At 42.2% G+C, this 22,791-nt stretch overlaps 1 protein-coding gene across 1 annotated transcript in view; it reads left to right on the top strand.

Annotated features, from left to right (window-relative positions):
* Nucleotides 1-22,791, top strand: part of ehbp1l1a (EH domain binding protein 1-like 1a) — a 58,801-nt gene that overhangs the window by 6,076 nt on the left and 29,934 nt on the right. Inside the window, exons 2-8 of the mRNA XM_080486502.1 lie at nt 7,393-7,450; nt 9,387-9,482; nt 9,573-9,626; nt 10,822-11,000; nt 11,111-11,256; nt 21,964-22,023; nt 22,105-22,198. Of these exons, the coding sequence (XP_080342628.1) occupies nt 7,393-7,450; nt 9,387-9,482; nt 9,573-9,626; nt 10,822-11,000; nt 11,111-11,256; nt 21,964-22,023; nt 22,105-22,198 (687 nt within the window). The remainder of the gene's footprint in view (nt 1-7,392; nt 7,451-9,386; nt 9,483-9,572; nt 9,627-10,821; nt 11,001-11,110; nt 11,257-21,963; nt 22,024-22,104; nt 22,199-22,791) is intronic.

Consider the following 22,791-nt stretch of genomic DNA (forward strand, 5'->3'; position numbering starts at 1 on the left):
CCCCATCCTAACTTGTAATTTAAACTTCACTAATCCAACATAACAGTTTTTTGTCTGTGTATAAAAACTATATATGAAATTTTAAAAGCTGCGTTAGCCTCATATAAAAGGTTTGAACATGTTAAATTTGATTTGGTGGGAAGTCATACAGACGGAGCTGTTGGACATAAAGGTTGCAGACTTGTGTTTAGATTTCCATTCACCTTCACCTGTCCTGGTAACAACCAGTAATGTAAGAAAAAAGTTAGAACTTTTCACAGCCATGACTGAGTGTTGCAGTTTGCTTCGTAAATGAAATAATAAAATTACTATGTCTTCACCTCTACCCATTTTTACTATGCAAACTGCACAAAACCTACAATAATGCTTTGATGTCCTTGAAATGCACATTTTTTTTAAATGCTGAGAGCGGCTTCATGGACTGTCACACTATAAACAGCCAAGAATGTGTGAAATGTAGCTCAGCAAGATGGACCATCTTCTTATCCGATAAAAAACCCTCAGATATTACTGCAGATAACAGCTGGAGGAAAGCTCAAAGTGAGAAGCCTGCTGTGGTGGACCTCCCACTCTTATTCAACTGAGCTGAACTGACAACCCAGTCTCACTCTGTGTAATACTTATGTTTGTCCACAGCCAAATACATCATCTTTTCACAAAATTACACAAAAAGGACTCAAATTGTAAAATGGGTACGTTTCATCTGCCTGTTTTTTCTTGCAGGCAGACTTCAAGTTAGGTGACTGCAGAGTTATGGGTGGAAATTCCAATATTTTAAGATTGATTGTGGCTTTAGCTTTGTTTTGATAGATGTTTTAACAACAAATTTACTCGTTGTTTTCATAGTATCCATTCCATTTATTTATGTGATGCTTACTTCTCTTTGTTTAGACTTACATTCATTCAGCTTTTTCAACAAACTAAGGTTTTTTTTCTGCTTGCTATGGATTTGCTATGGCATTGCTACGGACGCTTGTACACAAATACGCTTCTATGCAGTAAATAATGACTTCTGTCATTCAAACTTGAGTCTTTTAAAATTTTATGAAACAGATCAGCATTTTAGCCACAATACAATCTATAGAATTAATCTTTGTGTTATAATTTACACAATGCTGCAAATATAAATTGATTTATGCAATTTTATTTGATAAAATTACATAAATTACATAAAATCATGTCAAACCTTAGTTATTTCCCCCAATCAATTTAGTTTACTTCCTCTTTGAGATTTTCTAATTGGTTCCTTGGTATTAGATCAACGTGAAAGGAGACGTCTTTGGATGAGCTGCAAAATCTTCAACTGGTACGTTTTCTGGATAAGAATTTACAATAGTGATCTGAACTGCCAGTCAGGAATTTATATGTTTTTGTAATTCTAGTGGGCTGATTAGTGAATAAGATATTAATTCTTGTTTGAGATGTATTAGTCACTCGCTCTTATGAGCGAATAAGAACGGAAACACTGAGGATACACATATCATGAACATATGTCCTCCTTCTTCCTCCAGTCCAACATCAACTCCCTTGTTTTTAAGGAGTGGAGTGGCAGGTTGTTGTTGGAGAACCAGGTAGTGAGGTTCAGGATCTCCTCATCTCATCATTATTGTGAATCAGCCCCACCACAGTCGTGTCGTCTGCAAATTTCACAAAGATGTTGCTGTTGAGGATCGGTGCACAGTTGTGGGTGTCCAGGGTGTACAGCATGGGAGCCCCAGCCTGACTGACTGCAGACGGTTGGTGAGGAAGTCACTGATCCATCTGCAGGAGTGTTGACTGATTTCTAGGCTGCACATTGTGGACATCAGTTTGCTTGGGATGAGTTTGTTAAAGCAGAACTGGAGTCCACAAACAACATCCTTGCATAACTGTCAGATTGTTCAAGATGTTTCCATACGGTGTGGAGGGCTGCGTTGATGACATCACCTGTGGTCAAGGTGAGGAGGCAGTGAAGTTTTTTGCTTCAGCACCATTCTCACAAAGCACTTCATCACAGTTGAGGTGAGAGCCACAGGCCTCTAGTCATTCAGACTGACTGACTGTTTCTTGGAGATGGGTACAATAGTGGCTGGTTTTAGGCAGCTGGACACGGTGCAGGCAGCCAGTGGGAGGTTAAAGATGTTGGTAAAAACCTCTGCTAGCTGGTCCACACAGACCCTCAGTACCTCCCCTGGATGCCATCCAGACCAGCAGGCTTGGATGGGTTCACACTCCGGGTCGTCTTCCTGGCCTGCTCTGTGCTCAATGAGGCTCAGATTGTCAGCAGGTAGCAGCAGAGGGGGTGTGTCTTCCTGCTCACCTACTTCAAACCTGGCAAAGAACTGGTTTAGCTCCTCTGGTAGGGCTTTTCCACCATAAAGAACCAGGTTCTAGTTCAGGGCCAGTTCTTAAATGAGCACTGCCAAAGAACTGCTTGTTTTTCCATTGTCAAGGAGCCAGTGAGAGCCATGTCATTGCGTCACTCCAAAATGTGATATGTCACTGATTTCACCAATGTGGTGCTCATACAAGAACCAGGAAACAGACTTTATTCATTGGTTTAGTCCGGGTCACTCCATCTAGTCTGGCCTGAACCTCGGATGCACCAAAGAGCCTGAAAACTTTGAGTCTCCTCGTATCGCTATTGGTGTTTTTTCACGTCCGTCTTGCTTCAGTCCGGAGCTCCGGAGTGGCCGTAGAGAAAAATAATAAATAACAACGCGTGAATGAGTTTGGGGCTTGTTTTTCAACATTTGGGCATTACACAGTGAATTTTTGCTCCTTTCACTTTATTTCTGGATGTGTCTGAATCACATGCTTCAACATGGAGGAATGGAGGTGTAGAATGATAGAACGCTGCTCTACAGCCGTTTCCAATAGCAACCCATGTAAACACACGCTGATCGACAATAAAAGTTCTCTTTCACATGAAGCCATTAAAAGGCTCATTTTATGTCTAAAAACTCCAAGCTTTCATTTACAGTAGTATGTAGTTTGTTTAGTAGTTACTGATGAACCAAAAGTATCTCTTCATTATGAAGACATTCTGTGGGTAGAAAAGTGTTGCGTCTCATAGCGGAGCGCCCCCTGCTGCCTCATGCAGACCTCAGCCTGCGGTCATAATACCAAACAAGACCTGGAAGTGAAGTTAGTTACAATGATGTCACCATGAAAAGCCTGAAAAAAAACCACAATGGAAAACTGCTATATATATATATATATATATATATATATATATATATATAGATATAGATATAGATATAGATATAGATATAGATAGATAGATAGATAGATAGATAGATAGATAGATAGATAGATAGATAGATAGATAGATAGATAGATAGATAGATAGATAGATATAGATATCTCTATAGCTTCAGACTCTCATATATATATATACATATATATACATATATATACATATATATATATATATATATATATATATATATATATATATATATATATATATATATATATATATGAGAGTCTGAAGCTATAGAGATATCTCCAACAGCTCCACAGCAACTTTTTTTTAATTTGTTTTTATTTTAAACTTTGAATAAGTGACAGCATTAAGGCTCCACAAACAGCGCAATTTTCGGCTGTCTGAGATGAAAGATCGGATCGTGGGAGAATTGTTGTTAAAATCCACAGTCACGGTTCAAATGGGTCGGGCTTTAAGCTCAGTTCCAGGACGGCCAAGGTTTCGGTCATAAGCCCGTGACCACGATCGGACTGTGTCTGATATTTGAGAGGTCATCGCGGCAGCTGTGATCACGTCAGCTTAAACAAACCAATAGAAAGGCAGTTTGACATGATGTAGTTATGTGTGAAATGCTAGTACATCCTTAGAAGTACCTACTTCTCTGTACTCTGTATTACTTCAAACAGTCTTTGTTTGCCTCTCTTTCCGAGCTAAGTTTATGGTGCACGCTTGTGATGTTTTATTCTTATCATGTGGAGTCGGCGCAGATTCAGCTGGCACAGTCTGCTAAAACGATTATTTAAGTTCGTCTTGAACAGTTGTGAACCGTGTGAAGGCTTTGACGAGCCCGACGGCCAAATATTGTGCTGTTTGTGGGAGCCTTTAAAGCTCACACACTCAATTCCTCAGATGGATAAAACCAAGGTGTGTTGTTAATTCAGCATGTGTGTGTGTTTGTGTGTGAGCACCAGAGCTGAAAGCTGTGCAGTACGTCAGGAGGAACAGTGACGGACAGCGCAGCAGGTGTAGGGATTCTGTTGAGTCTGCTGAGGTTATCTATTTCTGTCTATTTTCACTCTCACTCTCTCCAATCTTCCTCTCCAAACACAAACACTGGCCACACTGAACCGCGACACTGGGATGTTTACAAGTTGTTATTTTTGATCTATTTTTTGATGGGCTGTTGTTTAAATGAGTGTCTCGTCTTATTCTTATCGAGATTTAATGTTGCATTCATGAATAACTATGAATTAGGAATGGTCCCACTGGGAAAAGTACATTGGAATGCTGGAACTGTGAACTTCCTACTGGGAAAGTGGGTCTGGATGCTTTGGGAAACATCACTTAACATGACAGCTCTGATACTTTTAGTTGAGGAACATTATTTCTAAATGATTCTGAACAAAACTCAGTGCCGATAAAATGACCATCGTTGGTCTTTGTTAGCCTAGCATAGCGCTGCCTCGCCTGCATGTTAGCTACCGCCTAACAATGGCGGCATTTCCACACTGGAGAACGACAAGTACTACCAGTCTTACAAGCTTATTTCAACTTGTGTGGGGGATGAAGTTAATCATGTATTTGCATTTTAAAGAGGCTGATTGTTGGCTTGTCTTCTTGCCCTGTGAACACTCTCAACTGGAGAATTGAACTTTCTGAGCTGGTAACCTTCCTACTCCCCAGATACATGAATGCAGACTCCCTTCTGAGCTTGCTCAGCTTCCAGAGAAAGTGTCCTCCGTCCTCACGGAGCTATTTATCTGTCTCATGCAGTCACAGGATACTGGTTTCCTCCAGTCTGCTGTAAACAGAAGAGCTTGTGTGTCTGTGTGGGAAGAGTGACGGCTTCCTGCTCACACCCAGGAGCAGTAAATAAGTTATGAGGATACTCTGGTTCCACCATTTGTGTGTTCATTTACCGTGACATGAGAAAACCCATCGATTCAGAACCAGTCACTTCTTAAAAGGATATCCAATCTGTTCCCTTTGGCTTGAAGGTTTATTTCATTTTTACAGCAGCACTTTTAATGTTTGTTGACTGTCTTAACAGGTTGTGCATTTTCCTTACTGGAGAATCGGATGAGATCAAATCATTGTTGTTGACCAGTTCATCCAGAATTTATTAAGGACCAGTGGACAATGTAATTAGCTGATGATGTGTGCATCTTATCTGGGAAGTACCAGCGGGAAAGTTTGCTTCCCCCAGTTGGGATTGTCCACATAAGAAGAAACAGCCAACAAATTATTCAAAAAAATTCATCAGATGAATGACAAACAGTGTTGTCTGGAAATCCCTCGCACAGATGAGATGATCGCTTCTATATTTGTGGAAGTGAAATGAGTTCCCAGTGAGCTGAGGCCAGTAGACAGTGTGACGTCGGCAGACGGCAGCCACTGATTGGCCGGTGCGTGACCACACAGAGGAGTCAGAGGGGCGTCTCGTTCACCTGCCGTTTTTAAACCTGATCAGGCGACCAGCGGATTCAGGAGCTCCACAGAGCGGCACGCTACCAGGATCAGGATGTCTCCCAGCCACGGATACCAACAGTGTTTTGAATTAGCCGGTTTCCCCGGTAACTGGTGACCGGCTTCCCCAAACATCCCTTGTCACAGCTCCGATGACTCCGCCCACGCCGCGGTGACACTATTGTAATGGAAGACAAACGGAACTGAATCGAGCTGAGTCAAGTTGGACTGAGTACCAGTGGAAAAGTGTCATTACTCCAGAACGCAGCTATTGTTCTTGCTAACATATGTTTTCTTTCAGCATCAAATACGTTGTACACATTCACACTATATGTGATATCATACTGACGTCTTCACTGCAACAAAACAAAAACAAAGAGAAGTGCAGAGCTGCTTCAGTCATTTCATTTACAGCAACCATCCTCAACATCTCAAATATTCTGAACACTGAAGAGGTGACTATTGACGCTTCATTGTTTGCAGCTATGAGTGAATGTTTGCGTGGTTTCAGACTGGACACAGTTTTCAGTATTTCTTTGCATGTCTTCATATATTCAGTCTTCTGAATACCACAAAATTATGAAAAATACAGGTGCAAAGCCCAACCGAAGACAGTCAGACTGCCATCGTGCAGGACTAAAAAGACTGAAAAGATCCTCATATATTTCCTTTAATTCCATTTTATTTCTCTAGCATTGATTTACAACAGAGTCATCTCACTTCACATCCACACAAACTATAAAAGAAACCCTTCAACAATCCACACATTTTATTAAATAGAAAAGTATTTTGTCTAACCTTAAGCGTAGAGACTGCAAGGTTATGTGAAGATCAATCGAAACGTTTTGTGAAAGATGATACAGGGAAGTGAACAACTAACTGCATACAGAGTGTCGATTTGAATGGTGGAACATTTAAAAATAATAAGCTAAAGCTAACAGTACTGGCTTGAAACCAGTTCACCAGAAGTGCCGGACCAACTGAACCCATTCTGGAAATAGGTTTTCAAACTGGATCTATTATTTATTTAAAAAAATGATTTTTATTTTTTAACATGATTTCTGAATATAAATGTTAAGATCGTGTACAGCTGTAAAAATGGAAAATGTGTAAATGAAGAGATTGGATATCTTGTTCTTGAAAGTACTTTTGCTGCAGACTTTTGAAGTGGATATTAATTGAGACACACAACTACAATGATCCAGTCTAGAAGCAACACTTGTGGACTGATTTTTCAGTGTAACTCTGTGTCAACAAATTCCTCAGTTTAGTGACATTGCTCAGGTGACAGCAGGCAGTCCTGCAGTTTGGTGATTTCTGTTCAGCTGCTGGTCTCAGAAAACTCTCACATGCCTCTGTTACCACTGAATACTGGTCCAGGCTTGATGAAGCAGAAGTATGAACTTGTTAGTGTTGCATCATGCTGAAATCCCCAAATCATCGTCAAACCACAATGACCAAAAGGCATTTAATGATTCATCAGTTGTTCAAACAGTGGATCATCTCTAAGACAGTTGATGATCAGTCATTTTATGACTTTGCATTGGATGTGATTTGATTATAAGGTTTTTTTACCTGCACACATAAAACAAGGCTGTGTGAGGGGAAGACTGTGAGTCAGCAGGTTTCTGTGTTACATTCATGCTTGGGCAGAGCCGGAGCGGTGATGACGCTGCGCCTTCGTCCAGGATGTGCCAAACAAAAACACTGATGTACTGCTGTGCTCTCCTGTTCCTCAGGCAACCAGACAAACTGAGGGTGGTGTGGATCAGGAGAAACAGACGTCACAGCACCAAGGTAATCACTGCAGAATACTCTCTGATCCTTTAAGAAGCCTCCAGATCAACCACCCGTCCCCAGTTGCAACCTCAGAGGAAAGTGCTTCACTCTCTCTCGGAGGGACGTGTGGTCAAAGGAAGCAGGTGACGAGGCAGGACTTTTAATGAAAAGTAAAAAACAAACACAAACGATCTTTTAGCTCGTGTGCTACAAATGGAAATTATGTAAGATTTCCAAACATTTGAATGATTTTATCATCAAAATGTGTTCATTTAAGTGTGAGGCTGCCACAAGTTGAGCGTCTCCTCAGATCCGACTCGTACCAGGTTCAGTCAGGCAGCAGAAGCATTTTTCTCTTTGATATAAATGTAATGTTGTTAGACAATTTACTCTTATGCATTTCTACAGAGACGATTGTCTTTCATATACTTCTTTATTTAGAAGTAATCAACATGATTTCGACATTAAACCACAATGAAGAAGCAGGAGAGTACCACTGCATGACTGTAGGGGGCAATGCTGAGCAAACTATCCATCCATCTTCTCCCGCTTATCCGTTTCCAGGTTGCGCAGGTGGCAGTCTGACGACTGTCACCCAGATCACATTGCACCAATTAAGAACCTTCCTGCAGGTGGTGAGCCCACGGGAAGGTGGCGCCCGGCGTGGGACATGAACCCTCTAGCTAGAGATTGTATGTCTCATGCTCAACCAACTGAGCTAGCCGGGTACTCTGAGCACACTAGTTTCTCTTCTTTCACAAGTTTAGATAAGACCATATGAACCAGTGATTCTTAGAGCTCCCTCTAGTGGCATGTGGAAAAAATGGAAAGAATGTGACAAAACTTTTTCAATGAGGTATAATATTTTCTTTTTTTAACCAGATTATCAGCAGACTTGCTTTTCCTGAACTTAGTAAAATACTGGAAGAAATATGAATAGTTATGACTGTGTTTGAAAAACATAAGCAGAAGTTTAAGGGCCTAAGTAATCATGCTGATTTGCACGTCCCTGCTGACTTTGTGAGTCGTTATCTAAGACATGCTGTGTCTACCTGCAGTTTCACCACATTTAAGACTTTGCATTACACTTAAGCTACGAGCATTGTGAGCTGACTACACTTCACTCTGGGTCAGACTCGAAGAGAGAAAATCAACAAAATGAACATTTTTGACATAAATATGATCCATGGAGTTTGTTCAAACCCCGGCTAGCTCAGTTGGTAGAGCATGAGACTCTCAATCTCAAGGTAGAGGGTTCATGTCCCACTCTGGGCGCCACCTTCACGTGGGCTCACCACCTGCAGGAATGTTCTTAATCGGTGCAATGTGATCTGGGTGACTGCTCAGAATGACACCCCCGTGAAACGGACAAGCAGGAGAAGATGGATGGAGTTTGTTCAGATCTTCACTTCAGGTCCATGTTGGTTTCATGTATTATGGTTGAGCTCAACTCGACACGAAGTGAAAGGATCTGTTTTCCATGCCTTGCTGGAGCGTTTCTTTTTTGTTTGTATGTTTCCTCTTGGTGGGAACAGCAATGCGACTTAATATTTGCATACCACCTGTGACCACTAGATGTCCCTGTATGACAGCAGAATGTTGCTACAGTGCCACAGAAAAACCTCCATTACTGCTAGATTACACTGACAGAACAAGGCAAATGACTGGAAACAGACAAAATCAGAACAATATGAACACAAACTACAGATATTAAAATAGATGGTTATTTCTATTAAAACTACCGTCTAAAGAGTGTTAACTTGCTCTTCTTGCCAGGTCTGAAGAAAAAATGACAAACGGTGGCGTTGTCACTGTATTTGGTGCCTCTGGTCTTGTTCCAACAGTTTCCAGGACCGCTGAGACGAGTCGAAGAACGAAAGCAGCCCAACAGTCTGCTATGGGGAGTTGTGCTGTATCAAATAAATATCTGCCATTTGGTTCTTTTCTCCTTCAGCTCCACGGCTGGCAGCCGGGAATAAAGAACCCTTACAGAGGCCTGGTGGTTTGGCAGGTTCCCGAGAGTTTAGACATCACCGTCACACTCTTCAAGGTATGTCGTCAACTTTCTTTGCAGCTACGGCTGATTTCTGTTGTCATTACATTCAGAGTGAAATTCATCCAGGGGTTTGTTGATCTGCAGGAACCCACCGCCGAAGAGTTTGAAGACAAGGACTGGACCTTTGTTATTGAAAATGTAAGTCTATTCATGTGCAGTGGATTCAGAATCGAGTTACTCCATAGCAGGAAGACTTTTGATGTTGAATCGGAGAATCATGTTACAAACCTGATGTTCCTCCAGTCGCCAGCCACATTCACTCCTAATAGACGTCTGAATGTGGGAAGGCAGAGCCCGATTTCTGTCCTTCCAAGACAAACGATGATGAGAAATCCTGTCGTATCTCGTGTCCTGGCTTCAAAGCAGTGGTCTGATGTGGTAGAGTGTGAGATGCTGAGAGGCGACGATGGCCTGCAGATCATCTTTTCATGGTGTCACAAGTTTAGCACCTTGTAGATATTTACGAGCAATTAATTAAATGGATGAACCCCAAACCTGAACTATAGGTTGCAGTTTCCTGTGGCGGTAAAACGCTCATCAGTGGCGATTCTACAGTGAGCTGGGGTCCAGGCAAAAATCCCTGATCCTTCTGATTATTAAACATTTTTATAAATAATCTGAAACCAACAAGAAATGTCAGAAACTAAACCTTTTTAAAAAAAATTCACATTTTCACAAAATGTAACTAAGATAAAAATACAAATATGTACAGCAATGAAATGTAATAAATATCTTCAAATGAAAAATATAAACATTGTCTAGAATATATATCTAAATATCTAACGTAATATAGAAACACAGAACAATTTAACTTTTTAAACTATACAAACATCCAAAATACAGTCTAGAAAACGTACTCAGGACTGAACCTGCATCCCCAGCCAGTGCCCAATGGTGTCCAAAGTCACTTTGCCCCCAGTCACATGTTCATCATCTAAACTACCTAAAACTTCAAATTGTCTTTGATTTGATTGAATTCTTGTTTGTTTGTGATGGATTGCTTACAGAAAGCTTTGATTGGCTGCGCATCACTAAACTAGATATAGAGGTATAACAAGTGAACAGGTGGCTTGATTGTGTGTTTTCACACTTTTATTTGAAAACTCACTTCAAAATACTGGCATTGAGCCATAACATTATGAATACAAATAGCTTTTGCTGCAGTTGACTCAGTTCCAGTGGTGTCTGGACTGGCTGCACATCATAGATATTCCAGCACCCTCCTGCTGTACCTGCTGCTGAGGCCATTTAATCCAGCCAACCTACCAATTTAGTCCTTTCAGATTCCTGTTTATTCAGCATTGTTGACATCCTGGCTTGTTTTTATCATCAGGAGACGAAGGGTCGTAGGAAAGTGTTGGCATCAGGTGATCTCAACATGAAGAAGTATGCCAGCGCCACGCCGGCCCAGTACGACATAACACTGAAGCTCAAGCCGCTGTCCGTCAAAGTGGTGGAAGCCACACTGAAACTCAGCCTGTCCTGCGTCTTTCTCAAGGAGGGCAAGGCCACGTAAGTCACCCCAGGAGCAGCCTTGCAGTGTTGTTGGACAGTGGCTTTCAACGTGTCTGGTGGTCTTTGTGATTCTGAACTGTCTGACCTCTGACCTCTGACCTCCACAGCGATGAGGACATGCTGAGTTTGGCCAGTCTGATGAGCATGAAGCAGAGCGATATCGGCAACCTGGACGACTTCAATGACAGTGATGAAGAAGTCAGCGAGGAGAGAAGGGGCGGCTCTGCAAGTGGACAAACTACCTACGTCACAGGTAAGACTGGGATATCTTCAGGGAGAATCAAAACCACGTCCAGCAGTGATACTAAACATGAATCTGGAGTTTAATCTGAACACAGAGGCCACTGCACAGTGGAAGCCATATAGCCTACAAGTATCACCAGGATGTGATTGGCTGTTCTTTTGTTGTTTATCCAAAGTGAAATGTGGATGAAGGACAATGGATCTCTTACATGCTGACTCATCCCAGCTTCCTGCGAATTACATTTCATCGTATTGAATTATTCCTTCCCTCGTATTGATTAAAGCTACGTCACCAGCAAAGCGGAAAAACACATGAACTTAATGTATTTTCAAATCCAAGCAGAGCTTTCTACTCATACAGTCATCAAATTCAGACACAGTTCACCTCAAACCAAGTTTAATGCTCACTTCCTGTATTATTACAATAAAAGACAGCAGAATCAGGATTAGTGCTTGTTATTAAAATTGTTGAACTGGTGCTGGCTGGAGGGCTGTACTGTAAAAGTGACACTGATTACAGTCTTGCATTGTACTTTACGTTGTTTCATTCGTTCCACACATTTCTTTAGTGACATCTTAATTGCTGATGGACATCGGTTCAGTCTCGACTTTCATTTCTAAACAACAGTATTCAATGTATACGCTATATTGCCAAAAGTATTCGCTCGGCTGCCTTCACACACATATGAACTTGAGTGACCTGTCATTCTTAAACCAGATGATTTTTTAAGACGTTGGTCCACCCTTTACAGCAATAACTAGGAAGGCTTTCCACAAGGTTTAGGATTGTGTTTATGGGAATGTTTGACCATTTGTGAGGTCAGACGCTGATGTGAGAGGAGAAGGCCTGGCCCGCAATCTCTAATTCATCCCAAAGACGTTCTGCCAGGTTTGAGGTCTGGACTCAGTCAGACTGGATCAGCCAGGTCTCTACGGACCTGCTTGGTCTCTGATGAGCAGTCATGTTGGAACCATTAAATAGTCCAAAATGTCTCGGTGTGCTGAAGCTTTCAGAATTCCTTTCTAAAGGGCCGAGTCCACCTCCCCCAAACACCCCCCACCCCCACCCCCCTCCCAAAATAAACCCAACAACTTTTTACTGTACAGTCAGTCAGACAACTACCGTTCTCCTGACAAGCACCAAACCCAGACTCCCAGACTGCCCGTCACACTGCAGACGGAGAAGCGTGATTGGTTCCTCCAGAGAACTCGTCTCCACTGTTCTAGAGTCCAGAGTCGGTGAGCTTTACGCCACTGCATCGGACACTCTTGGTGATGTGAGGCTTGGATGCAGCTGCTGGGCCCTGGAAACCCTCCATGAGGCTCTGCGCTCTGTTCTGGAGCTCATCTGAAGGTCACATGAAGCCTGGAGGTCTGCAGCCTTTGACTCAGGACAAAGTTGACCTCTGACCTCTCAGCATCTGCTGACCCTGCAGTTTTTTTCTTTTCCTCCCACTTGGTGGCTGAGTCGCTTCTACTTTCCTGGTTTCTGACAGTTGATTGTGAGGGACTTATTGATCAGCTGGCATCTGATCACTTCTCCACACTGGAATTCACTGAGCTCCTGAGAGCGACTCATTCTTTCACTGATGTTTGTAGGAGCAGTCTGCATGATGAGGGGATTGATGTTATACACCTGTGGCCACGGGAGCGACTGGAACACCTCAGATCAATGATTTGGAGAGCTGAACAAATACTTTTGGCAATACAGTGTATACAAGATTTCTGTGAGTTTTCCTGCATGAAAAAAGGAAAATATGCAGACACTGAACGCTCTCCCACATTAACAGTCTTTTGCAGTATTTGTGAGCCCAGACTCATTTCTTTGCTTTGCTTTCAAAATCTTGCTTCTGCCTCTTTCCACTCCCATTAAAAGTCTGCGGCCTTGTCTTTTCTTTCTGTTTGCTGTATGTTTTCCTCCTGTAACAGCCTGTGATCCCTCTGCTGCGAGAGTGCATGATCTGGCTTGGAGGCCAGCCGTTGAATCATTTCCCACAGGTAACTCTGGACTGTTTCTGGTCTCAGAGAAGTCACTCTTTCATCTCACTCTGCTTCCCTTTTTCACTTCCCCACTTAAACTGTGTTGCTTATGTTTCCTCAAACATAGCACGATGTTTATGTGTACATTTCCACTTTCATTTGTACATCTTAACTCTGTTATATCTTCACTCTTCCCTCTCATCTGCTCTCCTCACCCTGTCTTCATCCTTCGCTCAGTAACGTCAGAGATGGATTGGAAAAGGTCTTCGGGCGTTTCTTCCACCATCTTGCCTCCATCTGGTCATCCCCTGCCCGAACCCCCTGATCCCTCTCTTCCGCCCTCCTTATTTCCGACCCACACGCGGCCCCCGGGTATTACCCAGCAGGCTCGGCCCTCCCCCTACGCCTACACACTGCCGGCCTTTACACGTGCTCACCCTCCTGCTCTCCCCAAAATCTTTCAGCCGAGTGCCGGATCAGGTACCAGTGCACAGTGTCCCACAGACCCGCCTCGTCTTTGACCTTTTGTACTGAAGAGCTGCTTCGCTGGTGCATCTCTATGTGGTTGAATGTTTGCTGAAGTTGTTGCTCAAGCACTTAACCAGAGTTTTTTTTAGACGGACTAAAGTTAGAGGCTGTTTTGAGAATTTTGCCACTTCCTCTTTTTCTCCTTCCACTCTTCACGAGGCGATTTGACATGTTGTTGGTGCTGATCAGCTCAGCGTGCCGTACGATGGAGACACTCCCTTTCTGACTGACGTCACATCTCAGGTTTTCTCATACAGAAATTAGTGGTGGGACTTGGTGAAAATGTAGACAGTGGAGGATTGTAGGTTTGTGTTTATGCTTCTGAAGCGACAGTTTGTGTTGGATTTTTCAAGAAATGTTGACATTGTCATGTAGTTTGTTGGTTTACAATCCAGTTTGACCTAAAGCTCAAGTTCTACGGGGACTTTGGTCCTCACAGATAACGTGTCTTGCTGTTCTAAGATTCACATGTTCTTCATGTCTTCTCTGTTTATGGTGTTTTTCTTTATTTCGGTTACATTGCCACTGCAGGTCAGGTTTATGTGCTCCAGCGTTTTCTGTGGTTTTGTGTGGACGAACTCATTTGCTGATGATTCCGTATGTCCAGAAATGTATTTTCAAACGGGAATGTTTCCATTGGACGTGGCCTGAATGAGACTGCGTCATTGCAAAGTTTCAAGTTTAGCATTTCCTTGTCTTTTGCAGAATATGCAGCGCACTACATTAGAATCCCTCAGGGGAGTTTGGCTCCGACTTCTCTAAAAACGTAGCAGAGAATGGTTGTTGGCGAGTTTTAAGGAAGAAACAAACTGATTTTTCCCTTCTTGATTTCTGTGTTTTGTTCAGTGGCGGCTGGTGATACATTTCTTAAGTTGGCTCTTTATTATTCCATTTCAGCCAATGTTAACTTAATTTAAATTTATAAATCACATCACAACAATCTTGCATTTTTTCAGATTGAGAGATGAAACATTATAGTTCTGTGAAACAGCCAGTGAACAGAGACACTTATTAAGACTCTTTTATTGACATACTTGTAAACAAATACAAGCAGATGCTTCTTTAGTCCCTTTTAGAAAATGTATGTGTTTTGGAGCTGTTTTAATTGAAATGACAGTTAGTCTGAGTTTATCTAGAAATACCAGGTATATTTTCAAGCAACACATCAATTCATCTTTCAAAATATTTTGGAAAACTTGGAAAGAAACCTTAAAGTGCAAAATAAACTGTGTGCTTTTTTAAAAAATTCTTATAATTTCAGTCATTAATAAATATGAGCATATCTAAACATTTATAATCATTTATAAACCTGGACACATTTACAAAATTCTGAACACGTTTCTGTTAGTGGGCCCCGGCGCCCTCTATTGACCAGCCGCCACTGGTTTTGTCTTTTTTATTTTGTTTTGCTTCATCTTTCCACTTCTCTTCTCCATCCTGTTCCTGCTCTTTGCTGCTGCTCCAGCTCCTCGGAGACCTCACAGCTTTCACTGTGACTCTGCTGAAGGCCTGGAGGCCCAGGCGTTCCTCTCCTCCACCCCTCACAAAGCCCTGTCCACCTCCACCCTGTCCGCTGAGACCCCCCCCCTCCCTCCGACTTTCTGTGAAACTTCACACGCAGGTTGGTTTGAAGAAATAAATCTGGGATGAGTTTCTCACAGGCAAGCTGAAGCTCCCATTTCCAGCTTGTGTGATTGTTTGGTTTGGGGTCAGTGATTTCTTTGAGTTCCTTGTAACAACTCGTTGAAATCCGTCAGACTGTGAACGCTCTGCTGTCTTCTATAAAGAAATAACAAATTAGTTTGCGTTTGCATTTGGTTAAACACATCTTACGACAAATTCTGCACCACTTTTGTATGTAGAATTTGTTTTACTCTGTGCAGTGATTGCTCAGAGAAGCATGAAAGCTGAAGAACAAGACATTTTCCAGTTAAAATGCTGTTTGCTCTTTTCTGAAGCAAACAAATCATTTGTTTCACCACAACGTTTCCAGTGAAAACACATCGCTATGGTGCTTTTGTTTCAGAAAAGTTTCTTGTTTACATGGCAACTTTCTGAAAATGATGCACATTGTTTTCATGTTGGGCCATTAGTTGGCGCTGTCGGTTGTTTTAGTAATGAAGCAACACACACATACAGCAGAGAACAATGAGCTCTAAACATTCACAACAGGAGAACACAGACATTCTAGTGGACAGACCACCAAGTTGGATTGTTATTATGGTGACTGTCAAAATAAAACCAAGTAAGGACTGGGAGTCGTGACACGACGGAGGAAACATTGTTCTGGGCCATCTGGCAGACAGAACCATGTGTTGGCCTTGCTGGTTCTGAATCCTCTGCTCCTCTCACATATGGGGTTCCACAGGGCTCAATTTTAGGACCCCTGCTTTTTTCCCTGTACCTTCTGCCACTGAGTTCTGTGCTCAGGAGACACGGCATCTCTTTTCACTGCTATGCGGACGACAGCCAGAGTTATGTCCCGCTTAATAAGAAAGATGCCTCCTGACTGTCTCCTCTTCTGTCAGGCCTTGATGACATCAAAGCCTGGATGGTTTTTAACTTTCTAGGTTTTAATGAAAACAAAACTGAGGTGATGGTGTTCGGGTCCAGTGGCTCCTGCTGGGTCCCCTGGCTCCACATGTGAACCAGTGGTTTCAAACCTCGGTTTTAGAATGGACAGTGATTTTAAATTGGACTCTCAGATGAGGACAGTGGTTCAGTCCAGCTTCTTCCACCTCAGAAGGTAAAGGTGAAGACCATTCTGGCTCAGCAGCACTTTGAAACAGTAATCCATGTTTTTATTACATCCCGGCTGGATTACTGTAACACACTTTATGTTGGAGTCAGCCAGTCCTCCCTCGCTCGTCTCCAGTTAGTCCAGAACGCTGCAGCACACCTTCTACCTGGAGTAGGGTTAGGGTTAGGCTAAGACGGAGCACAGAACTCCATTCTGGCGTCTCTCCACTGGCTGCTTGTGCATTTTAGAATTCGTTTTAAGATTCTCTTATTTGTTTTTAAATCTCTGAATGGTCTGGCCTCGCCCTACCTCTCTGAACTGCTCCACCCCTACACCCCTGCTTGGTGCCTCCGGTCAGCTGATCAGCTTCTTCTGGAGGTACCGAGGTCCAAACCAAAGCTCAGAGGGGACAGAGCCTTTTCTGTTGCAGCCCCTCTGTTGTGGAATGAGCTCCACTGCTCGTCAGGCAATCCCCTCACTGTCCACCTTTAAAGGAGACATATCATGCTTTTAAATCCTTCCTTTTTACATATAAATCATACAGTTGTGGTCTATATAAAGCGGAACTGCAATGCTTGGGTCTGAATTCCTCATTATTAGAGCTCCACAGGCCCCTTTTCAACCCCTTTTCTGATGTGCTTCTGAGAGCAACTCGTTTTGGGGCGGTCTCTTCAAATGCAAATGAGACACTTCATACCCCGCCTCCTCTCCAGGTTGCAGAGGTGACACTCGGTTCAACGTCACCCTGTTCGGCCATCTTTGTAGTTTGATAGAACAGATACAATTATCTAGCGGCGCAGAAACTTTATATTCACACATTATTTACAAAATGTCAACAACGGAAGATTTGTCCATCCAGCCATACATGTTGGAGCCAGAGTCGGACCCGGCGGAGCGAGATGAAAATGACGATGATGCACCTACAGAACAACGTCTTCATATGGATGTAACGCAATGGTGTGTTACTATATTTACACTAACTTCTCCATCCATGCCCACTACTACAATACTGCCTGTATTACAACGACTATTTAACACAGAAGTTACATTATAATCTAAAACGAGCACACAGCGCTAACATATGAAGACGGTGCAACTGCTAATGCTAACAAAACAATGACAGGGACGTCTTATCATCACACTTTTTAGCGTTATATACAGCTTACCGAAGTGCTCTGTTCATCGTCTCCATAGATAGAAGGAACTGACCGCTCAATCAGACCAAGTCTTTCGGCAAATCCTTCTTTATACTGGCGGAGGTTGCTGAAGCAGTCATTCTTGAAGTGATTCGCCCACACAAAAATGACCTTACCCACAGATGTGGGTACATTTCTGTGAAAAATAAAACTCAACCAGGCACTTCGAAAAGGTTCTGATGCTGGGAGACGGTGTAACGAAGCTTGTGGGTTACTACATCCAACAACCGAACATTTCGACTTATCCTCTCGTAACTTCGGTTGGACTACAAAATCGCAGCGAGAAACAAAAATGGCGGATTGCTCGAAGTGTCGATGTCCTAATTTGGCAGTTCCGCTGCGAATACTGTGACGTCATTGTTCAAAAAACGTAATAGAGAATAGAAAAATCGAAACCGATCGCAAAATATGACCAAAACAGAATATAAAGATATCAACGGAGCACCTGAAGAGACTACTTTGAACTTTTCTGTACTTCTAAACACTCTAAATATACAACAAAATGCATTTAAGGGCTAAAAAAGTGGATTTAGCATGATATGTCCCCTTTAAAACTAATCTTAAGAGCCATTTTTATTCCTTGGCTTTTAACCATGTTTGAGACTCTGTGCCTGGTTTTATTGTTGTTAATTGTATTGCTTGTTTTACTGTATTGTACTGTTTTTACTCTTCTATTGTAATTTTCATTTAGTCTATTATGTGAAGCACTTTGGCTTCAGCCACAGCTGTTTTAAAGTGCTAAATCTATAAATAAAGGTGACTTGACTTGTTGTCCAGCAACTGAGCATGAGCAGAACTGTTTAATACAGCTGTAGTCCAGTATACAATATGAGCAGTAGCAGTGTTTCTGCCATCAACAAGGAGGCGGGCCCCAAGCCTTTCTAGAAAGTGTTTTCAGGTGTCTACACAGTGTTGGGAACACTGGTCTCACACCAGGGTAGAATTATGTTGGGAACAGCTTTATGGGCAGTTTAGCTATCGATAATGATTGATAATTATCAGAGATAGTGACTAATTATTAAAAAGAATGTGATCTGATATGCATCTGATAACCTTGGGGCACCACCTGATTAACAGGACGTGATTGCCAATTTCTTTATATCAGTCTCATAAAATACACTAAACTATTCATCTGGAATTTGAATTCATAGCTATATCAATGACAATTACCAAAATTAATAGTAAAGCCTGAAAAATGTCAGAGTTCTTGATGGTTGACATTTCATTCACCTTTGTGTCTATTAAAAAGACAACAAATATGATTCCAAAAGTTAGATTTATTCACAAAGAATCAAGTTTCGTATTTTCACCATAAATGATTCCCTTGATTTTTCACTTGAAATTATTGTTGTTTCTGCTGTAAGATTCAAGGATTCAAGGGAGATGCAGATCAGTCAGTGTTTACAGAAAATACACTTTTCAAGGGTTTTCTGTGATTAAGTACATTAAAAACAAGTTACTGGAGTGAGTACCTTTTGATCCTGGTTTCTGTTCCTCTGCCTTCCTCCTCCTCCTCCTCATATATACTCTCAGCTCCTCCCAGCTTCCTCCCTCCTGTCCCCCTGCTGCCTCCTCCTCCCAAGCATCCTAAAGTGGCAGAGTGTCTGACCAGGCCCACCAGCCTGCCCTGTGCTCCTGCCACAGGTAGAGACAGAGATGAAGTGGAGACACTCTTCTTCCCTGCTATTTCACACATTACTGCTCATTCTTCTCCCTCTATCTTCTCCTGTTTTCAGCTTCCTGGCAGACTGAATGGCGCCCTCCTAAATGTCAGGCCCCTCTGGCTCAGCCTGAACTTTCTCCTAAGTTTCTGCATTTCTCTGTCAATGATCCTCCCAGTCGACCGGCAGTGCTGCACAAGAAGCAGAAAATGGAGAAACAATGTAAAGCCGCTCTGCCTTTAAGCCCTGGCAAGCCTTTTTACCTGTCTGGGATGTACTTTATCAAACCATTGCTTCCTCTCCTATATTTAACCCTGGCTAACCATAGATTATGGATTAGGACAAAAAGATAAATAAATTAGGACACCCTTTATCAAGAAATGTTCACATATTGATGTCTGATCTTGTTTGTAATTCATCTCTGGTAAAGAAAGGGATTTAATTTCAGGTAAACAACAAATAATTACCATTCAACAGTCAGGAGCACACAGACTACATTGCTGAGGTTTAAATCGCTCAGTTACGATGTTCTAATCATGTGATACAGCTGTGTGTGATTTCAGCCTGTTGAATAAATGTGGGGGTTTCCTAATCGATTCCTCACCAATAATTGCTTTTTATATTATTTACATTTTACAGAAACTTTCAAAAAGTATTTTCAACTTTAATTGGTATTTAAAAAAATATTATTCCATTTTGTAACTAGTGTTGATATGATAATGAGATAATGATAATAAATACTCAGATGCCCAAATATGTTAAAAAATAAATAAATAAATAAATCAACTTAAGCTTTTATTGGGTGTCCTAACTTTTTCACATGACTGTATTTGAGTCGAGGCTTGGAAAACGTCCTGTGTGCAGTTTGCATGTTCATCCTGTGCGTGGCTCTAAAAGCATGTGTTCAAGGTTGAATGGTGACTGTCTCTCTCTGGCTTTGTCCTGAGCTGGACGACTCACTTCCCAGGTCGAACCTAACGTCACCAAATGTCAGATTAATCACTGATAAGACATTTTACCTCCCTGCACCAGTGAAGCCTTTACATTATGGCAGGAAGCTGAAGTACCCAGACAATAAACCTGACTTAGGGAGAACATGCAGCTCCTCCCAGGAAGGCCCAGGACTTCAACCTTGAACATTGTTTGGTTGTTGTGAGCTCACATTGCTCCCTAAAGACTAAACACGTTTGGTACAATCATCTTATTTATAGCGATCAATGCTTTTATAATGAATATGATGGCAAAATAGGTGGAAAATTGTTGAACTATCACTTTAAGAATTAGTTCTGTTCTGCAAAATTTGCACAATGAAAATGAGAAGCCTGCAAGCATGTCTAATTGGTGCAGCCTGTGCTCCATATCTTCTTTGTTGTCTCACTCCTGTCTGGAAGCATTTCTCATGTATTGTCAGTCACATCTCCTTCATCTGCTCCTTCCTTCTTCCTTTTTCCATGGTCTTCCTCCCAGCAGCACCAATCTCTGCTCAGGAGGGAAGTGGATGTGCTCCTTCTTGGAGACCGCCGGTCATTCCTCTAGCAGAGCCCCTGTCACCTCCTGCTCCTGCTTCTGCTGCTCCGCTGCTCTCTGGGCCTCCTCCTCCTCTTCCTATTCATCTTCCTCCTCTTCTTCCTCTTCAGTCTCACATGTCTCATTCTGCTGCAGTCTGCGCCAGTGTGCAGGATGCAGGTACAAATGGAAGGATTACATCTGCAACTTTTTGTCCAACAGAGCTCCAAAATGACTTTGCCTTCAGATTCAAAACGTGTTTGGCCGGGTAGCGTGCCTGATGTTTCAGAACTACAATTCAGTTGATGTTTTATTATATTTTTCCGTTTCAACCGTAAGATATAACAGACTCTGTATGAGTTTTGGCTTCTTTAGTTTTTTTAGCCTGTTTAAGAATTTCTGCCATTTACGATGTTAAGACTCTAAGTTGTTTTTAACTTTAGTTAGTTGTTGTGTATTTAATCATTGTTTTAACCCTCTGAAGTAGTTCAGTTTTTTTTTTTATTCATCCATCAAGTCATTTTAGCATTACCAGCTGCTTTTGTCATTGGAGCTATTTTACATTTTTTAATGAATTGTTTTCTTATCAGGAGATCAGTTTGTTTGGAAATACGTTTGCTATGCAGATAAATTCAAAATAAGGTGAAAATGTTTATTCAAATCTCATTTTCTGACAGTAATGGCAGTGGTTCAGGGAACCACTGTCAAGGTGCTGCAGATCCACATGCAGAACCCTGTAGAGCATATGTGTCAAACTCCGGTCCTGGAGGGCCGCAGCCCTGCATGCTTTCCATGTCTCCTTGTTTCAACACGGCTGATTGCAATGAGTGGCTCATAACCAGGCATCGTGTTGAACTCAGTGATGAACCATCATGAGAATCAGGTGTGTTAAAGAAGGGAGACATGGAAAACATGCAGGACCTCCAGGACCTGAGTCTGACACCCCTGCATGAAGAGTTTCAGCATTCAGGCCGAATGCTTCCTCTTACTTGAACACATATTTGTCTCCACCTGCTGGTGGTTCGTATTAAAGCAGTTGGATTTTACTCTGCACTGTGCTGGTGAGGTACAAGCCTCACCTGTGAAATCTTCTCCATGCTTTTCAGAATTCAAGAGACAGCTGAGCACTCTTAGTGAAGAAGATAACCAGTCTTCAGTGCCCCCATGTGAGCATCACACAGTACTTGCTGCAGTTATACTTGTGCAGTGAGCATATGACTGACTCAATGTTGTCTTGTGTTGTTCAGCCTCTGACTTCAGAGCTCCGGCCAGCTTCAGATCAGAGCTGACCAGAAGAGGAGATGCTGCCTTTGGAATTGAGGTGGTCAAAGCATCAGCAGGGTGAGCGAACAGAGACACAACAGGCCCACTTTCATTGAGTTTGGATGCGGTTGGCATGGCTTTGAAGTAATGTTGCATCTTGCTAACTGTGTTGCTGTCAAGCTGTACTCTGAAATGTGCTTCACAACGTTCTAAATCTCATTGTTCTCATTCAAAACCAGTTTGTTTTTGTAATTTGAGGTCACTGCGGCATACCAGGCAAATTTAGTTCAAACAAAGTTCTGAAAAGCAGAGAAAAACATGTGCAGCCATGAGCCACAAAAGCAGCAGTGCACCTCTACAGCAGTCTCTATCAACACTTTGAATTAGTGCAGCACTTATATTTGCATATTCTGCCTACTGTTAGGATTGATGGGTGGATTCCCAGTACTGCTTGTACATCTGATGTAGAAGGGGGAACAAAAAGCCACAAACACAGCAGAGACCATAACACACTGCTGGTGTTGACAAGCAGAACAAGTCAAAGCTGAACTAAGCATGGGGCAAATGGCTTCACCTCCAGACAACGGCTCGGCAGAGATCTGTAAGCCAGTCGCCTCATGATACCATTCATGGTGTTTCCTCTACAGCTGCAGCCTGGAAGTCGTTAACCT

Source organism: Lipophrys pholis, assembly GCF_963383615.2.
Source record: "Lipophrys pholis genome assembly, chromosome: 18".
Classification (NCBI taxonomy): domain Eukaryota; kingdom Metazoa; phylum Chordata; class Actinopteri; order Blenniiformes; family Blenniidae; genus Lipophrys; species Lipophrys pholis.